The sequence below is a fragment of the Salvelinus sp. IW2-2015 genome, linkage group LG13, assembly GCF_002910315.2.
Source record: "Salvelinus sp. IW2-2015 linkage group LG13, ASM291031v2, whole genome shotgun sequence".
NCBI classification, from domain to species: Eukaryota; Metazoa; Chordata; class Actinopteri; order Salmoniformes; family Salmonidae; genus Salvelinus; species Salvelinus sp. IW2-2015.
This window is the reverse complement of record NC_036853.1, coordinates 19,219,883-19,237,807: the sequence shown is the minus strand read 5'-3', so window position 1 is coordinate 19,237,807 and position 17,925 is coordinate 19,219,883. Positions and strand designations below refer to the sequence as shown.

The following is a 17,925-nucleotide window of genomic DNA, read 5'->3' as shown; positions in this document are numbered from 1 at the left end:
TTTTGTGCCTACCCAAAAGGGGTTAAATATGTTTATAAAAAAAAAATATATATACACTGCTCAAAAAATAAAGGGAACACTTAAACAACACAATGTAACTCCAAGTCAATCACACTTCTATGAAATCAAACTGTCCACTTAGGAAGCAACACTGATGACAATAAATTTCACATGCTGTTGTGCAAATGGAATAGACAAAAGGTGGAAATTATAGGCAATTAGCAAGAACACCCAAAAAGGAGTGATTCTGCAGGTGGTGACCACAGACAACTTCTCAGTTCCTATGCTTCCTGGCTGATGTTTTGGTCACTTTTGAATGCTGGCGGTGCTCTCACTCTAGTGGTAGCATGAGACGGAGTCTACAACCCACACAAGTGGCTCAGGTAGTGCAGTTCATCAGGATGGCACATCAATGCGAGCTGTGGCAAAAAGGTTTGCTGTGTCTGTCAGCGTAGTGTCCAGAGCATGGAGGCGCTACCAGGAGACAGGCCTACATCAGGAGACGTGGAGGAGGCCGTAGGAGGCACAAACCCAGCAGCAGGACCGCTACCTCCCCTTTGTGCAAGGAGGTGCACTGCCAGAGCCCTGCAAAATGACCTCCAGCAGGCCACAAATGTGCATATGTCAGCAAATGGTCTCACAAGGGGTCTGAGGATCTCATCTCGGTACCTAATGGCAGTCAGGCTACCTCTGGCGAGCACATGGAGGGCTGTGCGGCCCCACAAAGAAATGCCACCACCACCATGACTGACCCACCGCCAAACCGGTCATGCTGGAGGATGTTGCAGGCAGCAGAACATTCTCCACGGCGTCTCCAGACTCTGTCACGTCTGTCACATGTGCTCATGGTGCTCAGTGTGAACCTGCTTTCATCTGTGAAGAGCACAGGGCGCCAGTGGCGAATTTGCAATCTTGGTGTTCTCTGGCAAATGCCAAACGTCCTGCACGGTGCTGGCTGTAAGCACAACCCCCACTGTGGACGTCGGCCCTCATACCACCCTCATGGAGTCTGTTTCTGACCGTTTGAGCAGACACATGCACATTTGTGGCCTGCTGGAGGTCATTTGCAGGGCTCTGGCAGTGCACCTCCTTGCACAAAGGCGGAGGTAGCGGTCCTGCTGCTGGGTTGTTGCCCTCCTACGGCCTCCTCCACGCTCCTGATGTACTGGCCTTGTCTGTGGTCACCACCTGCAGAATCACTCCTTTTTTTGGGGGTGTCTTGCTATTGCCTATAATTTCCCACTTTTGTCTATTCCATTTGCACAACAGCATGTGAAATTATTTGTCATCATCAGTGTTGCTTCCTAAGTGGACAGTTTGATTTCACAGAAGTGTGATTGACTTGGAGTTACATTGTGTTGTTTAAGTGTTCCCTTTATTTTTTTGAGCAGTGTATATATATAGTAACACACACACACACAGAGCTCTGGAAAAAACAGTTTTACTGTTTATAGGTATGTGTTTGGGTAAAACATTTTTTGTTGTTTTATTCTATAAACTACTGACAATATTTCTCACAAATTCCAAATAAAAATATTGTAATTTAGAGCATTTATTTGCAGAAAATAACAACTGGTCAAAATAGCAAAAAAGATGCAGTGTTGTCAGACCTCGGATAATGCACAGAAAATAAGTTCATATTAATTTTTAAACAACATAATACTAATGTTTTAACTTTGGAAGAGTTGAAATCAATATTTGGTGATTTTCAATCACAGCTTTCATGCGTCTTGGCATGCTCTCCACCAGTCTTACACATTTATGTTGGGTGACTTTATTCCACTCCTGGCGCACAAATTCAAGCAGCTCGTTTGATGGCAGCTTTGTTTGATGGCTTGTGAGCATCCATCTTCCTCTTGATCACATTCCAGAGGTTTTCAATGTGGTTCAGGTCTGGAGATTTTGGCTGGCCATGACAGGGTCTTTATCTGGTGGTCCTCCATCCACACCTTGATTGACCTGGCAGTGTGGCATGGAGCATTGTCCTGCTGGAAAAACCAATCCTCAGAGTTGGGGAACATTGTCAGAACAGAAGGAAACACGTTTTCTTCCAGGACAACCTTGTACGTGGCTTGATTCATGCGTCCTTCACAAAGACAAATCTGCCTGATTCCAGCCTTGCTGAAGCACCCCCAAATCATCACCGATCCTCCACCAAATTTCACAGTGGATGCGAGACATCTCGCAACCCAATGTGAAATCTGGTGTAGGATCGATGATGATCTGGGGGTGCTTCGACAAGGCTGGAATCGAGCAGATTTGTCTTGTAGGCCTCTCCAGGTCTCGCAACCCAATGTGAAATCTGGTGTAGGATCGATGATGATCTGGGGGTGCTTCGACAAGGCTGGAATCGAGCAGATTTGTCTTTGTGAAGGACGCATGAATCAAGCCACGTACAAGGTTGTCCTGGAAGAAACTGATCATTTTGCAGTGGTCTCTTAATTTTTTTCCAGAGCTGTATTTGCAGACGCTCTGGATAAGAGCGTCTGCTAAATGACTTAAATGTAAATGTATGTATTTCCTGAGCTTTAAAAAAAAATGTATAGGACAAACACTTCAAAACCTTGTTTCCTATGATTTATTTTTTTACATTATTGTTTTTGCCATTTATGAATGTTATTCAATGGGTCTCTCTGGGCTATAGTAGTAGAGGCCAAATGTATTTATTTTTATACCTAAATGGGTCCTAAAATACTAAATCAAATAGCTAAATGATCCATAGTTTGATCATCTTAACAATTCCATATGTCCCTTCACTGGAACTAAGGGGCCTAGCCTGAACCATGAAAACCAGCCCCAGGCCATTATTCCTCCTCTACCAAACTTTACATTTGGCACTATGCATTCGGGCAAGTAGCGTTCTCCTGGAATCCACCAAACCCAGATTAGTCCGTTGGACTGCTAGATGGTGAGGTGTGATTCATCACTCCAAAGAACTTGTTTCCACTGCTCCGGAGTCCAATGGCGGTTAGCTTTACACCACTCGGGCTGACGCTTGGCATTGCTCATGGTGACCTTAGGCTTGTGTGCAGCTGCTCGGCCATGGAAACCCATTTCTTGAAGCTCCCAACGAACAGGTATTGTGCTGACGTTGCTTCCAGAGGCAGTTTGGAATTCGGTAGTGAGTGTTGCAACCGAGGGCAGACGATTCTTACGCGCTTCATTTCTCAGCAGTCCCGTTCTGTGAGCTTGTGTGGCCTACCACTTCGCGGCAGAGCCGTTGTTGCTCCTCTACGTTTCCACTTCACAATAACAGCACTTACAGTTGAGCGGAGCAACTCTAGCAAGGCATAAATGTGACAAACTGACTTGTTGGAAAGGTGGCATCTTATGACGGAAGACACTGAGCTCTTCTGTAAAGCCATTCTACTGCCGATGTTTCTTTGTCTATGGATATTGCATGACTGTGTGCTTAAATTTAAGCAACCGGGGTGTCTGAAATAGCCAAATCCACTCATTTTAAGGGGTGTCCACATACTTTTGTATACAGTGCATTCTGAAAGTATTCAGACCCCTTCCCGTTTTCCACATTTTGTTACGTTACAGCCTTATTCTAAAATGGATTAAATACAATTTCAAATCCTCAATCTACACACAATACCCCATAATGACTCAGCGAAAACAGGTTTTTAGATTCGTTTTTGCCTATATATAAAAAATGAACAGAACTACCTTAACATAAGTATTCATACCCTTTGCTATGAGACTCGAAATTGATGTTTCTACATCTTGATTTGGAGTTCACCTGTGGTAAATTTAATTGATTGGACATAATTTGGAAAGGCGCACACCTGTCTTTATAAGGTTCCACAGTTGACAGTGGAAGTCAGAGCAAAAGCCAAGTCAGAGCAAAAGCCAAGCCATGAGGTCGAAGGAATTCTCKGTAGAGTGCTGAGACAGGATTGTGTCGAGGCACAGATCTGGGAAGGATACCAAAACATTTCTGCAGCATTGAAGGTCCCCAAGAACACAGTGGCCTCCATCATTCTTAAATGGAATAAGTTTGGAACCACTAAGACTCTTCCTAGAGCTGGCTGCCCGGCCAAACTGAGCAATTGGGGGAGAAGGGCCTTGGCCAGGGACCCGATGGTCACTCTGACAGAGCTCCAGAGTTCCTCTGTGGAGATGGTTATTCTTCTGGAAGGTTCTACCATCTCTGCAGCACTCCACCAATCAGGACTTTTTGGTAGTGGCCAGACGAAAGCCGCTCCTCAGAAGGCAGATGAAAGCTTGCTTGGAGTTTGCCAAAAGGCACTTAAAGGACTCTCAGACCATGAGAAACAAGATTTTCTGGTCTGATGAAACCAAGATTGAACTCTAWGGCCTCATTGCCAAGCGTCACGTCTGGGAGGAAACTTGGCACCATTCCTACGGTAGAGCATGTTGGTGCATCGTGCTGCGGGGATGTTTTTCAGCTGCTGGGACTGGGAGGCTAGTCAGGGTCAAAGGAAAGATGAACGAAGAAACGTACAGACATAACCTTGATGAAAACCTGCTCCAGAGCACTCAGGATCTCAGACTGGGGCGACGGTTCACCTTCCAACAGGACAAAACCCCTAAGCGCACAGCCAAGACAATGCAGGAGTGGCTTCAGGACAAGTCTCAATGTCCTTGAATGGCCTAGCCAGAGCACGGACTTGAACCCGATCTAACATCTCTGGCGAGACCTGAAAATAGCTGTGCAGCAACGCTCCCCATCCAACCTGATAGAGCCTGAGAGGATCTGCAGAGAAGAAGGGGAGAAACTCTCCAAATACAGGTGTGCTAAGCTTTTATCATACCCAAGAAGACTCAAGCCTGTAATCGCTGCCAAAGGTGCATTAACAAAGTACTGAGTAAAGGGTTTGAATACTTATGTAAATGTGATATTTCCATTTTTTTCCCTTATACATTTGCAAAAATTATGGGCTTTGTGTGTAGATTGAGGGAGGGGGAAAAACAATGTAATCCATTATAGAATGAGGCTGTTACGTAACAAAATGTGGAAAAGTCAAGGGGTCTGCATACTTTCTGAATGCACTTAATATACAGAATATTATATCAAATCCTGACCTAAATCATACCTTCAATAAGATTGACAGACTTAGTATTAAAACAGGCACATTTAGAGAGCGTCCAAAGAGGCTGAAAATGTCATCTCTACAAATAATTTACAGGACACCTGGATTACTATTCCCAACTACAAAATACTATGCTTTTTTTCTCAAAGTAAGAAAAGCTATTCAAGAATTAACTATATATTTTTTTCCTAAAATGGATGTAACAATTTTTGGGATTAAAAATGCATGCTTTATTACTGTATCATTCTTAATTACAGCAATAGAAAATATACTTAGTGACAGAATTTGGAGAAGGTACAGAACCAAAATGTCTTTTGGACCGAGAAAAGCCGACCCCTGGTGAATATCTTGCAGCTCTCGCAAAACAAATCCACACTAAGCCAGTTATAATTTTAAAAGATACAAATGCGGTAATTAGAACCAACGCAATTAATAACAATTGTAAAAGATTCATGAAAAATGTATGTAAATCAGAATTAAACAGAAGGACGGATCCTATAGCCTTCTTAGACTCAACAACCCTGAAGCAATTATCAGTAGACAAAGACTCACTAAAAACCAGGGCCCCCCCCCCCCCCCCCCCCCAAAAAAAAAATATATTATATACTGTTAAAACATTCACACGGAGAAAAGCACCAGGAATGGATGACTTTTCGATTAGAATTCTATTCAACATTTTGGAACAAAGCCCCTATTTACACATAACAACATCAAGCAGTTTATTTCAGTTATATTAAAACCAGTCCCCTGATGATTATAGACCTACATTTTAATACATTGTGACAAAATAATGAAAAAACTTATAAGCAATAAGATGGCTGAAGTCTTACCAGACTTGATACATATCAAACAAGCTTTATTAAAACTAGACACTTACAAACAAATACAATAACATGTTTCAGTTTAATACAATACGCAAAGAAACTGGATATAGATCAATGTCTGATGCCGAAAATAATTTTGACCGTCTTGAATTACCTTTGTTTTATTCAAAACTTTGGACAGCTTTCAACTTTCCAGTGGAAATAATAGATTTTATAAAAATTATTATAAATGTCCTTAAGCAAAAACATACACAAATAATGTATTCTGATGAAATTGCTTTAGAAAGGGGCACAAGACAGGGGTGTGCCCTCTCCCCCTTCCTGTTTGCACTGGCCATTGAACCGGTTGCAGAAATAATTAGACAGGACAAAAAAGTAACAGGTATTGGTAAACATGAAAATAAACTAAACTTATTTGCAGATGATCTCTGGATTTATACCTGACCAATATTTTCTGAATACTCTCTAAAATCTCATTTAATTTTTTTTTAACCTTTTTATTTAACTAGGCAAGTCATTTAAGAACAAATTCTTATTTACAATGACGACCTAGGAAAGGTGGGTTAACTGCCTTGTTCAGGGGTAGAACAACAGATTTTTACCTTGTCAGCTCAGGAATTCAATTTAGCTAACTTTTGGTTACTGGCCCAACACTCTAACCACTAGGCTACCTGCCTCCCCTCTCAATTTTATTTTATTTTATTTTAAAAATAAAATATATGTGGGGGAGAAAAAACTAATGGCAATAGGGAAAAAACCTCACAATCTACAGCAATCCTTAAAGTGGTGATACGTTCCCCAGCAAGAAAGGAAGGGGGAACTAACAAAGTCACTGACAACAACCAAAACGAAACAGGTGGGGTTTTAGGACGGGTTCTGAAAGACGCTCATGGGGGGTGTCCACTGAACGTTGACGAGCAACAAGTGGGACTGAAGACACCATGAGCGCCCACAAACCTTTCCCAAGAACAGGCAAACAAACAAAAAACACACCAAACTTAAAGACAGGAAGCAAAGTAAAAACTCGAGCACAAAAATACCAGTGAAGACATTTAAAAAAAAAAAGTATGATTGGTCATAACAGATTTTATGGGCATATAGAATAAAAAATAAAGTTTCACATCTACCTAATCTGAGGGTGGTTTTAACCTTCCAGACTTGAAATTGTATCAACTTGCTTCCCAAGGCTTTTACATGGGACATATAGTTAAATGCACTAAAGAGGAACAATGGGTACATATTGAAGAATGAATGCTCATCCCCAGAATATTTGTACGTGTCCCTTTTCAAAGGGTAAAGCTAAGAACATTAACAACTTCATAGTTAAGCGCTAACAATATGGAAGAAAATTAAACATATTCTACAATAATCAATATCACTCCCTAAAAACACAACCCTATGGAACAATCCTTGGATATCTTTTCAGAATTCACAGATAAATTGGTCCACATGGAAAACTAAAGGCATAGAAACCGTAAATTACTTGGTAACAGGAAATAAWTGTATTTCCATGACACAATTAAAAAGCAATTTTGGATTGACAAATGTAGATACAAAATACATATACAAATACATGCAACTTAAGCTACATATCACAAGCATCCTTAAGGGAGTGTTATTTAAGTCAGAAAATGCTTTTCATATGATAGGTAAGAATGTGTAAATCTGCAATTTAACACAATGGAAAAATCTAATGATTTATTATGCACATATTGAAATAGCATGGGCAACCAAAGAAAAACAAATTAGTACAATTTAAGTTCATGTGGTAAAATATATTGCAGGCACTAGGGATGGGGGTGTGAGCATGCAGTTCTGGGCAGATGAGACGTAGTCGCTGTTTGTGTTAATCTGTAAATTGATGTTCTTGTTTGTATCTTGGGTAAAAAAAATGAAACGTGTATAAAACATTTATAAATTAAATGTTCACCTTTTATTTACTACAACAAATATGGCTGCCGGTCCACCCACGTTGAATGTCAACTTTATATGGTCATGTCTATTCTATTATTTATATGATTTCAATAGGTTTCCTATGGAGGATTGACAGTATATTTTAAAAAACAACAGMTATTCCCATTCAAGTCATCATTCTCTGATGTGTAGACCTCCATCTTTTTGGTACTATTTTTGAAATTCGATATTTGTATTTTGCTTCAATTTTAGTACATTTATTAGCCAAAACATGACACCCACCCTCTATTCAAGAACATGTTGRGTCTCAACCGATGGRGGGCACAACCCAAAAACCTTAGATGTAAAATGGGCAAATATGTATGGAAGGTTTCATTCTGTACAGCACTTTGAGATATCAGCTGATGTACGAAGGGCTATATAAATAAATTTGATTTGATTCAAATCGAAAGGGGTGCTYTCAAAAAGTGATTGAATTCAAATGGATTTACCCTGTTTGATTTATTACAGCTCCTCATTCATTATCCCCTCTATGTAGCTGGGCTCTGGGGGTTCCCTCAAGATATCATGGGAGTTGTAGGCTTTGTTAGAGCATGAAATAACTTGACAGTTATTTGGCGAATGAGGGGCACAACAGACCAGGTGACAAGCAATTTTGTTCAAGTAAGTAGTAGTTTGTCAAAGGTAGTAGGCCAAACCTAACAATAGAACATAATTATCTCAGAACAAGGAGTTACCGTATGCAGATGTCTATCAATGAATTAACCGTGTTGATGAGTCACTCATTCCCTGGCCCAGACAGCCATATTGACACTGATACTGGTTACACAAGAACTTCCAGAAACTCTGTCAACATGCCTGCCTGGTGAAAATATAACTGTACTCTTTGTAACATTGTCGGCTCCTCCCCTCTGACATTCCCCACTGCAGCACATTCTGTACACATAGCCTATGATTCAAACAAGTGACCACAGATGATGATGTTTGATCACCAAGGAGGACTAAGACTGTGCTTGGGGCTTAGCAGCACAGGCAGATCATAAGATGAGAGATTTTGCCTGGGTGCAGTGAACATGGCCAAGATGGGGAGTGCGATGTGTGAGAGTGTTGTGCAAACACAAAAGCTCATTGAGGAGGGCGGGCTGGGACAGTAATTGAATGCATGTGTTGATGTCTGGCATCGGTGACGTGGCCCACTCATTCTCAATACTCATGAGCAATGGACACACACAGTCTGTCTTCATTATTGTTCCCCATCATGTGACCGGGATTCATTTACTCTTTTGAAAATTGCGTACAGAAATGTAATTTTAAGATACGGCTAGCCTATAGCATTCTAGGATTAGACTTCTGGGATTTTTTTTCAGTTCCCTGCAATAAGGAAGTTATTGACCAGCCCACGAGAGAAGTGTCATTGACTTGAATAGGCTCATTTCAAATCAATTCATATTGTATTTGTCACATGCTTCGTAAGCAACAGGTGTAGACAAACAGTGAAATCCTTTTCCAACAGTATGCGTGTGTGTCAGTATGCGTGTGTGTGTGTGTGGTTGTAAGTCGTGTGTGTGTGTGTGTATGTGTGTTGGGATGTAAGTGTAAGTGCATGGTGCATGGGTAGAGTCCAGTGTGTGTGCAAGATAGTTAGTGCAAAAAAGGGTGAAAGCAGGGAGTCCAGATGGCCATTTGATTGCTAAATAGCTAGTCTTCTTTAGGTGTCTTAGAAGCTGTTCAGGGTCCTGTTGGTTCCCGACTTGGTGCACAGGTACCGCTTGCTGTGCGGTAGCAGAGCGGTAGCATGGCTGGGGTGGCTGGAGTCTTTGACAATTTTTGGGCCTTCCTCTGACACCGCCTGGTGTAGAGGTCTTGGATGGCAGCTCGGCCCGAGTGATGTACTGGTCCGTACTCACCACCCTCTGTAGCACCTTGTGGTTGGGTGCCTTGCAGTTGATGCAGCCAGTCAAGACGCTCTCGATGGTGCAGCTGTAGAATTATGCTAATTCGGAGATATTTTGTTCAGTACAATGCTTGATCACTGGCTACAGACTATAATCAGGATATAATCTAGCCTGTGTGTTTCTGACAGATAATCAGAGTGCAAAGTAGTGTTTGCATTCAACATGTCTTAAATATAGACTTAGACACAGTGCTCTTCAAAAATGGGCTGTAATTTTTCTGACCAGGCAGTCTCTAGGTAAAAGTTGTCCATATTGGTTCTGAGTAAGTTGTATAAGTTTGACCTGTTGCTTAACCTCTCTTCTCTCTCTCTCTCTCCTCCAGGGCTTTGACCCTCCCCATCAAAGTGATACCAGAACGGTTTACATCGCAAACCGCTTCCCTCAACATGGCCATTATGTCCCTCAGCGGTTTGCAGACAACAGAATCATATCATCCAAGGTAAGGCAGAGGTGTTGAATCCCTAGCTTTTGTGTCAAAAGTGTCAACAAATGTTCAAGTTACTCAACCACTTAATTTCAGTGTCAAACAACTCACACTCTGACGTTTCTGTTCTCCCCTCCCCCCTCTTTAGTACACCGTTTGGAATTTTGTTCCCAAGAATCTGTTTGAACAGTTCAGAAGAATAGCCAATTTTTATTTTCTCATCATATTCCTGGTCCAGGTAAGGGCTTTCCTCAGCACCCAGTCGACCATGTTTCAAATTGTTGCTGGCCTGTGTGACGTGACTCAGTTCTATTCAGTGGGCATTAACCAACAATTGCTGTGTGCTGTTGAGCATACTGTGCCTGGAGGTCCCAAGCAGCTAACCTTCAGTATGTATCAGGCTACACAGAGACCACACGGTTTCTTCAGATATTCTGAAGCTTTCTATGGCCACTACTGTGTCCAATTCTACATGTGTTAATTCGTTATACTTATTCATGATGCATTTTCTGCGATAGATGGCCAGAGTGTTTTCAGGTTATATGAGGAAACCACATTATTGCCAGCTGTTGTTTCCTTTGACATAATCTCTTTATTTTCCAGCTAATGATAGATACCCCCACTTCCCCTGTCACCAGCGGACTTCCTCTGTTCTTTGTCATCACAGTAACTGCCATCAAACAGGTGAGAGTATTAACATGTTTAATTCCTCTTTTTTTCTAAAACAACAACCGTATATTCAGCAAATTAAATATGGCTGCTTATCATATATACTTTGTCTAGATGTCAGAATGTCTAGATCAGGGCTGCCCAACCCTCTTCCTGGAGATCTACTGTCCTGTAGGTTTTCAGCCCAACCCTCATTTAGCATATCAGATTCAGCTAGTTAAGGTCTTGTTGAGCAGCTAATATATGTAGAATCAGGTGTGTTAAATTAGGGTTGGACTGAAAACCCACAGGACGGTAGATCTCCAGGAAGAGGGTTGGGCAGCCCTAGTCTAATCTCATCCCTTCTTTCCTTCCCTCCCCCCACCACTCAGGGCTATGAGGACTGGCTGAGGCACAAGGCGGACAACGAGGTGAACGGGGCGCCTGTGTTTGTGGTTCGCAGTGGCAGCCTTGTGCAGACTCGCTCAAAGAACATACGAGTGAGTCACCTCACTGTCATAATGAGTCCTGCCTTGTACAGCACACCATCCTAACACTTATCAAACCTTACAGCCACACACGGATGTCGCACAAATGGTTATATTTCATATAACTCCCACCTTTGGCTGGTGCTTTGTACCACTGTGTTAACAATTTGTCAGTAAACCAATTGGCCAGGCCAGGAATGTGAAAACAAGGTACCCCCCCACAGACAAGTCTCAGTTGCTACATTATTTGCCTAAATGTTGGTTATCTACTCACCAGATAGTTATTGAATAAGAGGATTTGTTCCCAATTAACAAATGTTAGCCAGATGTAGCTAGCCAACTATACGCATAGTTCCCCGATTTCAAATGTTTAAGATGCAAGTGCATCGGTCCGCGGATTCCAAAATCAGTCAGAAAATAGATTCAAACTGTACGAAATTGCTGGGTTACACTTTTTCTTCTCATTACATTTTCTACCTCATCTTTTGTGACAACTGATGCGTCCACTCCTCTTCATTGTCGAATTGCATGTAACTGTGTTGACAGTAATTGATCTACAAGTCATTTTACGTGACGAACAACCCCAGGCAATATCAGCAGCCTAGTCAAACTGCTCACTGTGCCCAGCTTTGCGCGCTTACCAATGCAAGGTACACATGATATCAGGCTTTATTGATTGAGTGACAACCTTTCTAATTTTCTAGGTTATTGTTATCTGTGCGCTGTTGAAAATGGTGTTTTACCGGAATAAAAGTAAGCTACCGGAGACATAACTCATCTGGCTATACTGTACCTGCTGAACGGGGCTTAAAATAGATTTTATTTTGATTGTRCAGGTTCACAATCAGCAAATAGTTTTGGTAGTTTTGCTTTAAACAATCAATGTATATGGTCATTTTTAGATATACAGGGTGAAGTTGATCATTTCATAACTAGGACACCAATCTCTTTTGCGAGGCACACTGCATGGCCGACGCGAGAGGAGAAAATCACTCCATTAAAGACTTCCAAACTTCAAGACCATTCGATTTTGAGAGAGGGGGTGTAATCCAAAGTTGTGCTATATATTCATTGGCAGTACCATAGCTATTTTGTAAACAATAWATATTGATACATTACTAGCTAAAACACTTAATGTGCAAAAATGACAAGTTAATTAGTGGGTGACGGTGATTTCAGAACCAAACTGTGGGTACAAAGGCTACATTGCCCCCTGTAATCTGATAGTGGTAGTGGGGTGGTAGATGCCTAGTCTCCCTTCAGCTTCGGTGCCTACATAGTGCATGCACCATAGACATACATAATTTACACACGCGCACACACACACACACACACACACACACACAGTTAGAGAAGTCGGCTCAGACAGATCCAGTTCATGAGTTCCAACAGCAACAGATTTTAATTTAGAATGGAAAATGAATGTGTTTTGCAACAAATGTTAGTGTATCGCATCGATTCATTCTCTAATCAAACCAAATTGAATTGTTTCAAACTAAAACGCATTGTTCCTGTATCGTATCAGAGCGCATGTATCTAGATGCATATCGAATCATCTTGAAAGGGAAAGATTAGCACTAATCTTTTGTTTATTTTGATAATCCATTTTGAAGGTAAAATAAATCGTACATTAAACTGCCAGAAGATTCCAGAAGTGTATTCAAGGGCTGTTTTAGTTTATTGTTTTAACAGTTCTGCAGCTGGAATGTATCAGTTTTCACATGGGAAAAACTGTACTATTTTTTTTTTTAAACAGTGTATGGTGGCATTCACTATTGAACTACACTGTCCTTGTCTTCAGAAAAGATTGGATTCTGAGGTCGTGGATTTCATGGGGGAGTTTTGCTTATCATTCATCTGTTGTGACGTGTCTTTCTGTGCTGTCTGCTCAGGTGGGGGATATAGTCCGTGTGGCCAAAGATGAGACATTCCCAGTGGACTTGGTCCTCTTATCATCGGACCGAGCCGAGGGGACGTGTCACATCACCACAACCAGCCTGGACGGAGAGACTAATCTGAAGGTTGGGCTTTTAATCTTCTTTCCCCGCTCTCGCTTTCGTTCTCTCTGAGCCCTAAAAGGATGAGCCCTAAAAGGATTAGCTTTCCCCTCTCATAGAGGGAGGACAAACTGCTCTTTTCATGGCCCGTCTCCTTCCTTTCATTTCCCTGAACTAGTACTTATGCATTCTATCGATATCGTGTTTTTGCCTGAGGCAATATCTAATTATCTGCTTCTAATCAAAATGCTTCTGCCATATAACTTATTTATCTATTTTTTTTATTTTAATAAATTMGTCATATTATTAAAAGTATCAGGGAGCCCACTCTGGAAATTTGACATTTGAAGAGTATATTGCCACAAACAGAAGATTTTTTGGACAACTGCAATGTATTCTTTCTTGTGCAATCTCAGGAGTGCAGCCTATGTCATCTTTCTGTGCCAGCTACTTGTCTTTTATGGCTGTTTGTGTTGCAGTAATGACATTAGAATCCAATGGGGGATGGACTAGCTTTCTCACTGAGGGGGTTAGAGCAACGAAAGGTTGCACATGGGTAAAGGCGTCAGCATGCTTCTGTTCGCCTGGCGCCTAGTCGACCTCTGCTAAGCGAACGAGTGTGCTCGCATACTCCCTTAAAAGACCTTCGCTTAAAAACAAAAAAGCGTAAATAATACTGTTTGTCAATCTTGAGACGCCGTAGCCAGTCCCTGCCACAAAATAGTCTATATTAATCTTAGACATTTTAAGAAATCTGTCATTGATGTTGATATTTTTGCAGATTACATCATAGTCACGCAATTTTACATCTAACACAATATGCTTTGGTGCAGTATTTCTCAAGTGCAAAAATTTGCATGAGAATGATTCAATAAAACACTTAATTGAAGAATCCCTACTGTTGACCAATCACCAACGAAGGGCCATAGACCTCGGCTACCGAATTCGGCTTGCCTCCATTAAAATGTTTGTGTGCACCAACAACTGAAAATGTCACAAAATGTCATCATAATATATGCACAAACTGTTTCAGCTGGAAAGCAGACTCCTTTAGCCACCAGATTGGATTTTGCCCCTCAAGCAGTCATAGAGTGGTTCAGTTCAATTATAAATGGAAACCTAACAAGCCTCGTGGCCTTCAACCTGTCAAACAGTAGACAGAGGCTGGAGCTGTGGAACGGTTGCAATTTGTACGGCACTATTAAGCTACATTCATTGGTAAATCATTACAATGTACTTGGCTATTTCTTTGTCGTCTAGGCTCACTGCGTCATTGTAAATGTTTTTATTTATATTCTATAAAAGTGCCATCTTTGTCCCTTTCCATGAAGATATCTCTACTCTCTCTTTGGTCTTGTAGACTCATTACTCTGTGCCAGAGACATTGGTGTCTCAGTCGGTGTCCAGGCTAGAGGCCCTACATGCTGTGGTGGAGTGTCAGCAGCCAGATGCAGATCTTTATAGGTACGGTATAGTCACAGCTACAGCCCAGAACAGAAGACCTTGCTCTTACTGGCCAGTCAGAACTCTGAGCTCTCCTTTCACTGTCCTCATAACTCAGTGTTACTCACTATTTTTTGTAACACTTTGAGTTGAGACAATCATTCAGAGGGCTGCACAGATCTTTAATTTGTTGTACTTTTTCTTCCAATATTATCAATTATAAATTGAGAGCAAATTCAGAGCAATAAAGCACATGCAATTGATTTGATGCCCAGCGCATCACAAATGTATACATACACACATCAAATAGGCTACATCACATGTATAAGACCCATATCAAGGGTTACCTCAGTAGTTGGATGAGCGAAAATGTCCCTTCTGCTCCTTGAATGAATTCATTATAAATGTATAGTCTGTTGTTGCTATCCTTGTGAGGTGATCCAGGTGTGCATTGGTCAGTCTGTTTCTCTGTTTTTGTTTCAACATGTTCATTGTTGAAATGTTGCATCACGTGAATAAGTGCTGACAAAAAATGTTACTCTTTGCACACACTGCTTCAGAAGTGGATACTCTGTGTCTGACACAAGGCTCCAGAAATGGGTAACACCTGATCTTAGTTCACCTTGCAATGTGTCATTTGCCTGCAGCTCCACTATCTCACTCTATTCCTGCACGGTCAGGACAGAGGACTGTGATGACTGGGGCCAGAGATGACACTGGCACATGAAATGGGTTCTCAATGAAGTTGAAAAACTTCATGATATCCTTGAATCTTGACTTAAACTCCCAACTTCAACTCTTCCAACACACGCACAAATGCATCATAGATAAAATGTTGCAGTATGTCTGGGTTGGATGTGGTGACTGCTCTGAGTTTTGGGAAATTAACAAACTGTCAAGTATGAAGAGTGTGGTGATTTTATTTTGAAACGCTGTGACCACACGCAGCATTTTGCCCGGAGTTTTAGCTTRACCTTGGAGCTGGAGATTCACAGTGTTCAGGTGATGTCAGTCAAAAAAGCCAGCTTTAATATCCACTGTGGACATCCAGCTCTGGCTTCTCTCTTCCCTTGCTTGCAACAAATTCACAGATTTGAGGGAGGAGGGATGTTTCCAAAAGCCACGAGACAGCCATCTTACCTCATTGTGAAATATCAAGTCGCCGTATTCTGTCAGGTATTCCTCCAGCAACTCATGGAATTGCAGGTGATTCCGTGACCTCGCAATAATAATGTTCACCATGCYCACGACTTGCTGCATCACATTCTGTAAGTCACAGTCTTTGAGTTTAGCCACAAGTGCTTCCTGATGAATGATACAATGAAAATTAACAAATTCGGGAATATCCTCTCTCTTTCATCAGGCCTATGAGTCCCTTCTCCTTCCCTCGCATGTTTGGGGCACCGTCAGTGCACACAGATAACAGATTTGACCAGTCAATATCATTGTAACGACCCTGGGTTTATAAGCGCGGAAATCGACTCTGCCGCACGAGCATGCTTTTGCGGCCCAGTCGATAGCGCGCTGGACTTCGGGCTAGAAGGTCGAGGGTTCGAGACCTGCTCCCTGCTGTTTCATTACAWTGGTGTCAGAAGTGATCGGACCTTGCATCCACYACAGTGCGTGTGCTTGGTTGGTGAGCACGTTCCTGTAAGACGTAGAGTCGCAAGCTAGCGCGAGGACGCACTCTTTGAAAGGAGGGAGTAGTGTAACGAACCTGGGTTTATAAGCGTGGAAATCGACTCTGCCGCTTGAGCATGCTTTTGCTCCCTGCCTGTTTTATTACATTYTTATCGGCAAAAAATGTAACAAGGGCTTTCAGAATATCCTCTCCTCGTGTTTGTTCCTGAAGGGGAAGGAAACTTAAAAGTTCCTCTCTGAACGACTTGTTTTTAAGGGAAGCGGACCCAAACACATAATTGGGCAATGTCACTTAAATCAGTGATTTCGTCAACCGCAATACTAAAACACGGCGCCACGGATATGTCAGTAATCAGTTGCTTACCGATGTCCTCGCCAATGTCTCCTGTGCGTCTTGTTATGGTCGAGTCTGAGAGTTGCAGTCCCTTAATTTGCTTTAAAATAGCTTCCTTGTTTGTGAAATCAGCATACAATATTTTGTCTAAGGACAAAAAACGTCTTTGACAATCTCCGTGTCTGTGAAGACCTTTTTGTTTCTTGCGAGTATCTAAGCAATCTCATATGTTGCCTCTGCCGTTTTCTCTGCAACAGTGCTAGATCTGTCCATCGTTTGTTGCTGTCCTTTGAGTTGCGCTATTTTGTTATTTCTGAGGTTGCTTTGTGGCGGATATGTTTTGTCAAAGTGGGCATGGTGTGACTGGAAATGTTGCTCTAAATTTGCTTGTTTAAAACAATTGACTGCCTTCTGGCAAATAAGACAAAACTAGTCCCAGCATGCAGTACACAAAAATACTTGTCTGTCCATTTCTCTTGGAACTTTCTGTGTTCTTGAATCGACCGTATCTTTTTCTTAGGCACCGGAGCTACGTTAGCTAGCTGCATTACCCCGCCGCCATCTTCCTGATTTTCCTGGTTCTCCGGTGGTTGTTCGTTCATTGCTGTCATGTTGTTCTCCAGCTCTTCCCCCTCATTTTCATTGTCAATAGATTTACGTTTCTTTTTTGCAATAAATCGATCCATATCAACAGACTGCAAAATTAGCTAGTAGCAAACTGATATGTGTCGGTCGCTGTAGCTGAGCAGTTGCGTTCTATTTTGGCAAACGTTCTATTTCAGCCTTTCTGTTCAACAGCTGCGCTATACTGCCATCTATCTGCCATCCAGGGAGCAATAGATATATTCAGTTAAGTGATTCAGGACTGCATTAAACACATTGAATTGAAATTGTATGTAGCATTGTTATGTATTATGAATGGAACAAAGGAAAATCACCGCGATGGGGCTGCTCAAAGAGGCCCACTGCCATGACTGAAAAGAACCACTTATTATTTTTCACATTTCTACTGGCCGGAATGGAGGTATTTTTAGGGATCGTGGGTGTTGCAGTTTCTCTGCTACTCTGTAACTCTTCCCACTCAGAAGAAATGCCTCTACTTTCAGGTTTGTTGGGCGAATAACAGTAACACAACAAGAAGAAGAGATTGTAAGGTGAGATTGCAAAATTCGCCAATTCTAGTTGATTGGATTTTTA

General features: G+C 41.7%; 1 protein-coding gene across 3 annotated transcripts in view; it reads left to right on the top strand.

The window, feature by feature from the left end:
* LOC111972240 (phospholipid-transporting ATPase IF) overlaps nucleotides 1-17,925 on the top strand; it is a 67,536-nt gene that overhangs the window by 11,031 nt on the left and 38,580 nt on the right. For all 3 annotated transcript variants that reach the window (XM_023999181.1, XM_023999180.2, XM_023999179.2), the window contains exons 2-8: nucleotides 10,076-10,192; nucleotides 10,326-10,415; nucleotides 10,781-10,861; nucleotides 11,218-11,325; nucleotides 13,206-13,334; nucleotides 14,671-14,774; nucleotides 17,835-17,882. In XM_023999181.1, the coding sequence (XP_023854949.1) occupies nucleotides 10,076-10,192; nucleotides 10,326-10,415; nucleotides 10,781-10,861; nucleotides 11,218-11,325; nucleotides 13,206-13,334; nucleotides 14,671-14,774; nucleotides 17,835-17,882 (677 nt within the window). The remainder of the gene's footprint in view (nucleotides 1-10,075; nucleotides 10,193-10,325; nucleotides 10,416-10,780; nucleotides 10,862-11,217; nucleotides 11,326-13,205; nucleotides 13,335-14,670; nucleotides 14,775-17,834; nucleotides 17,883-17,925) is intronic.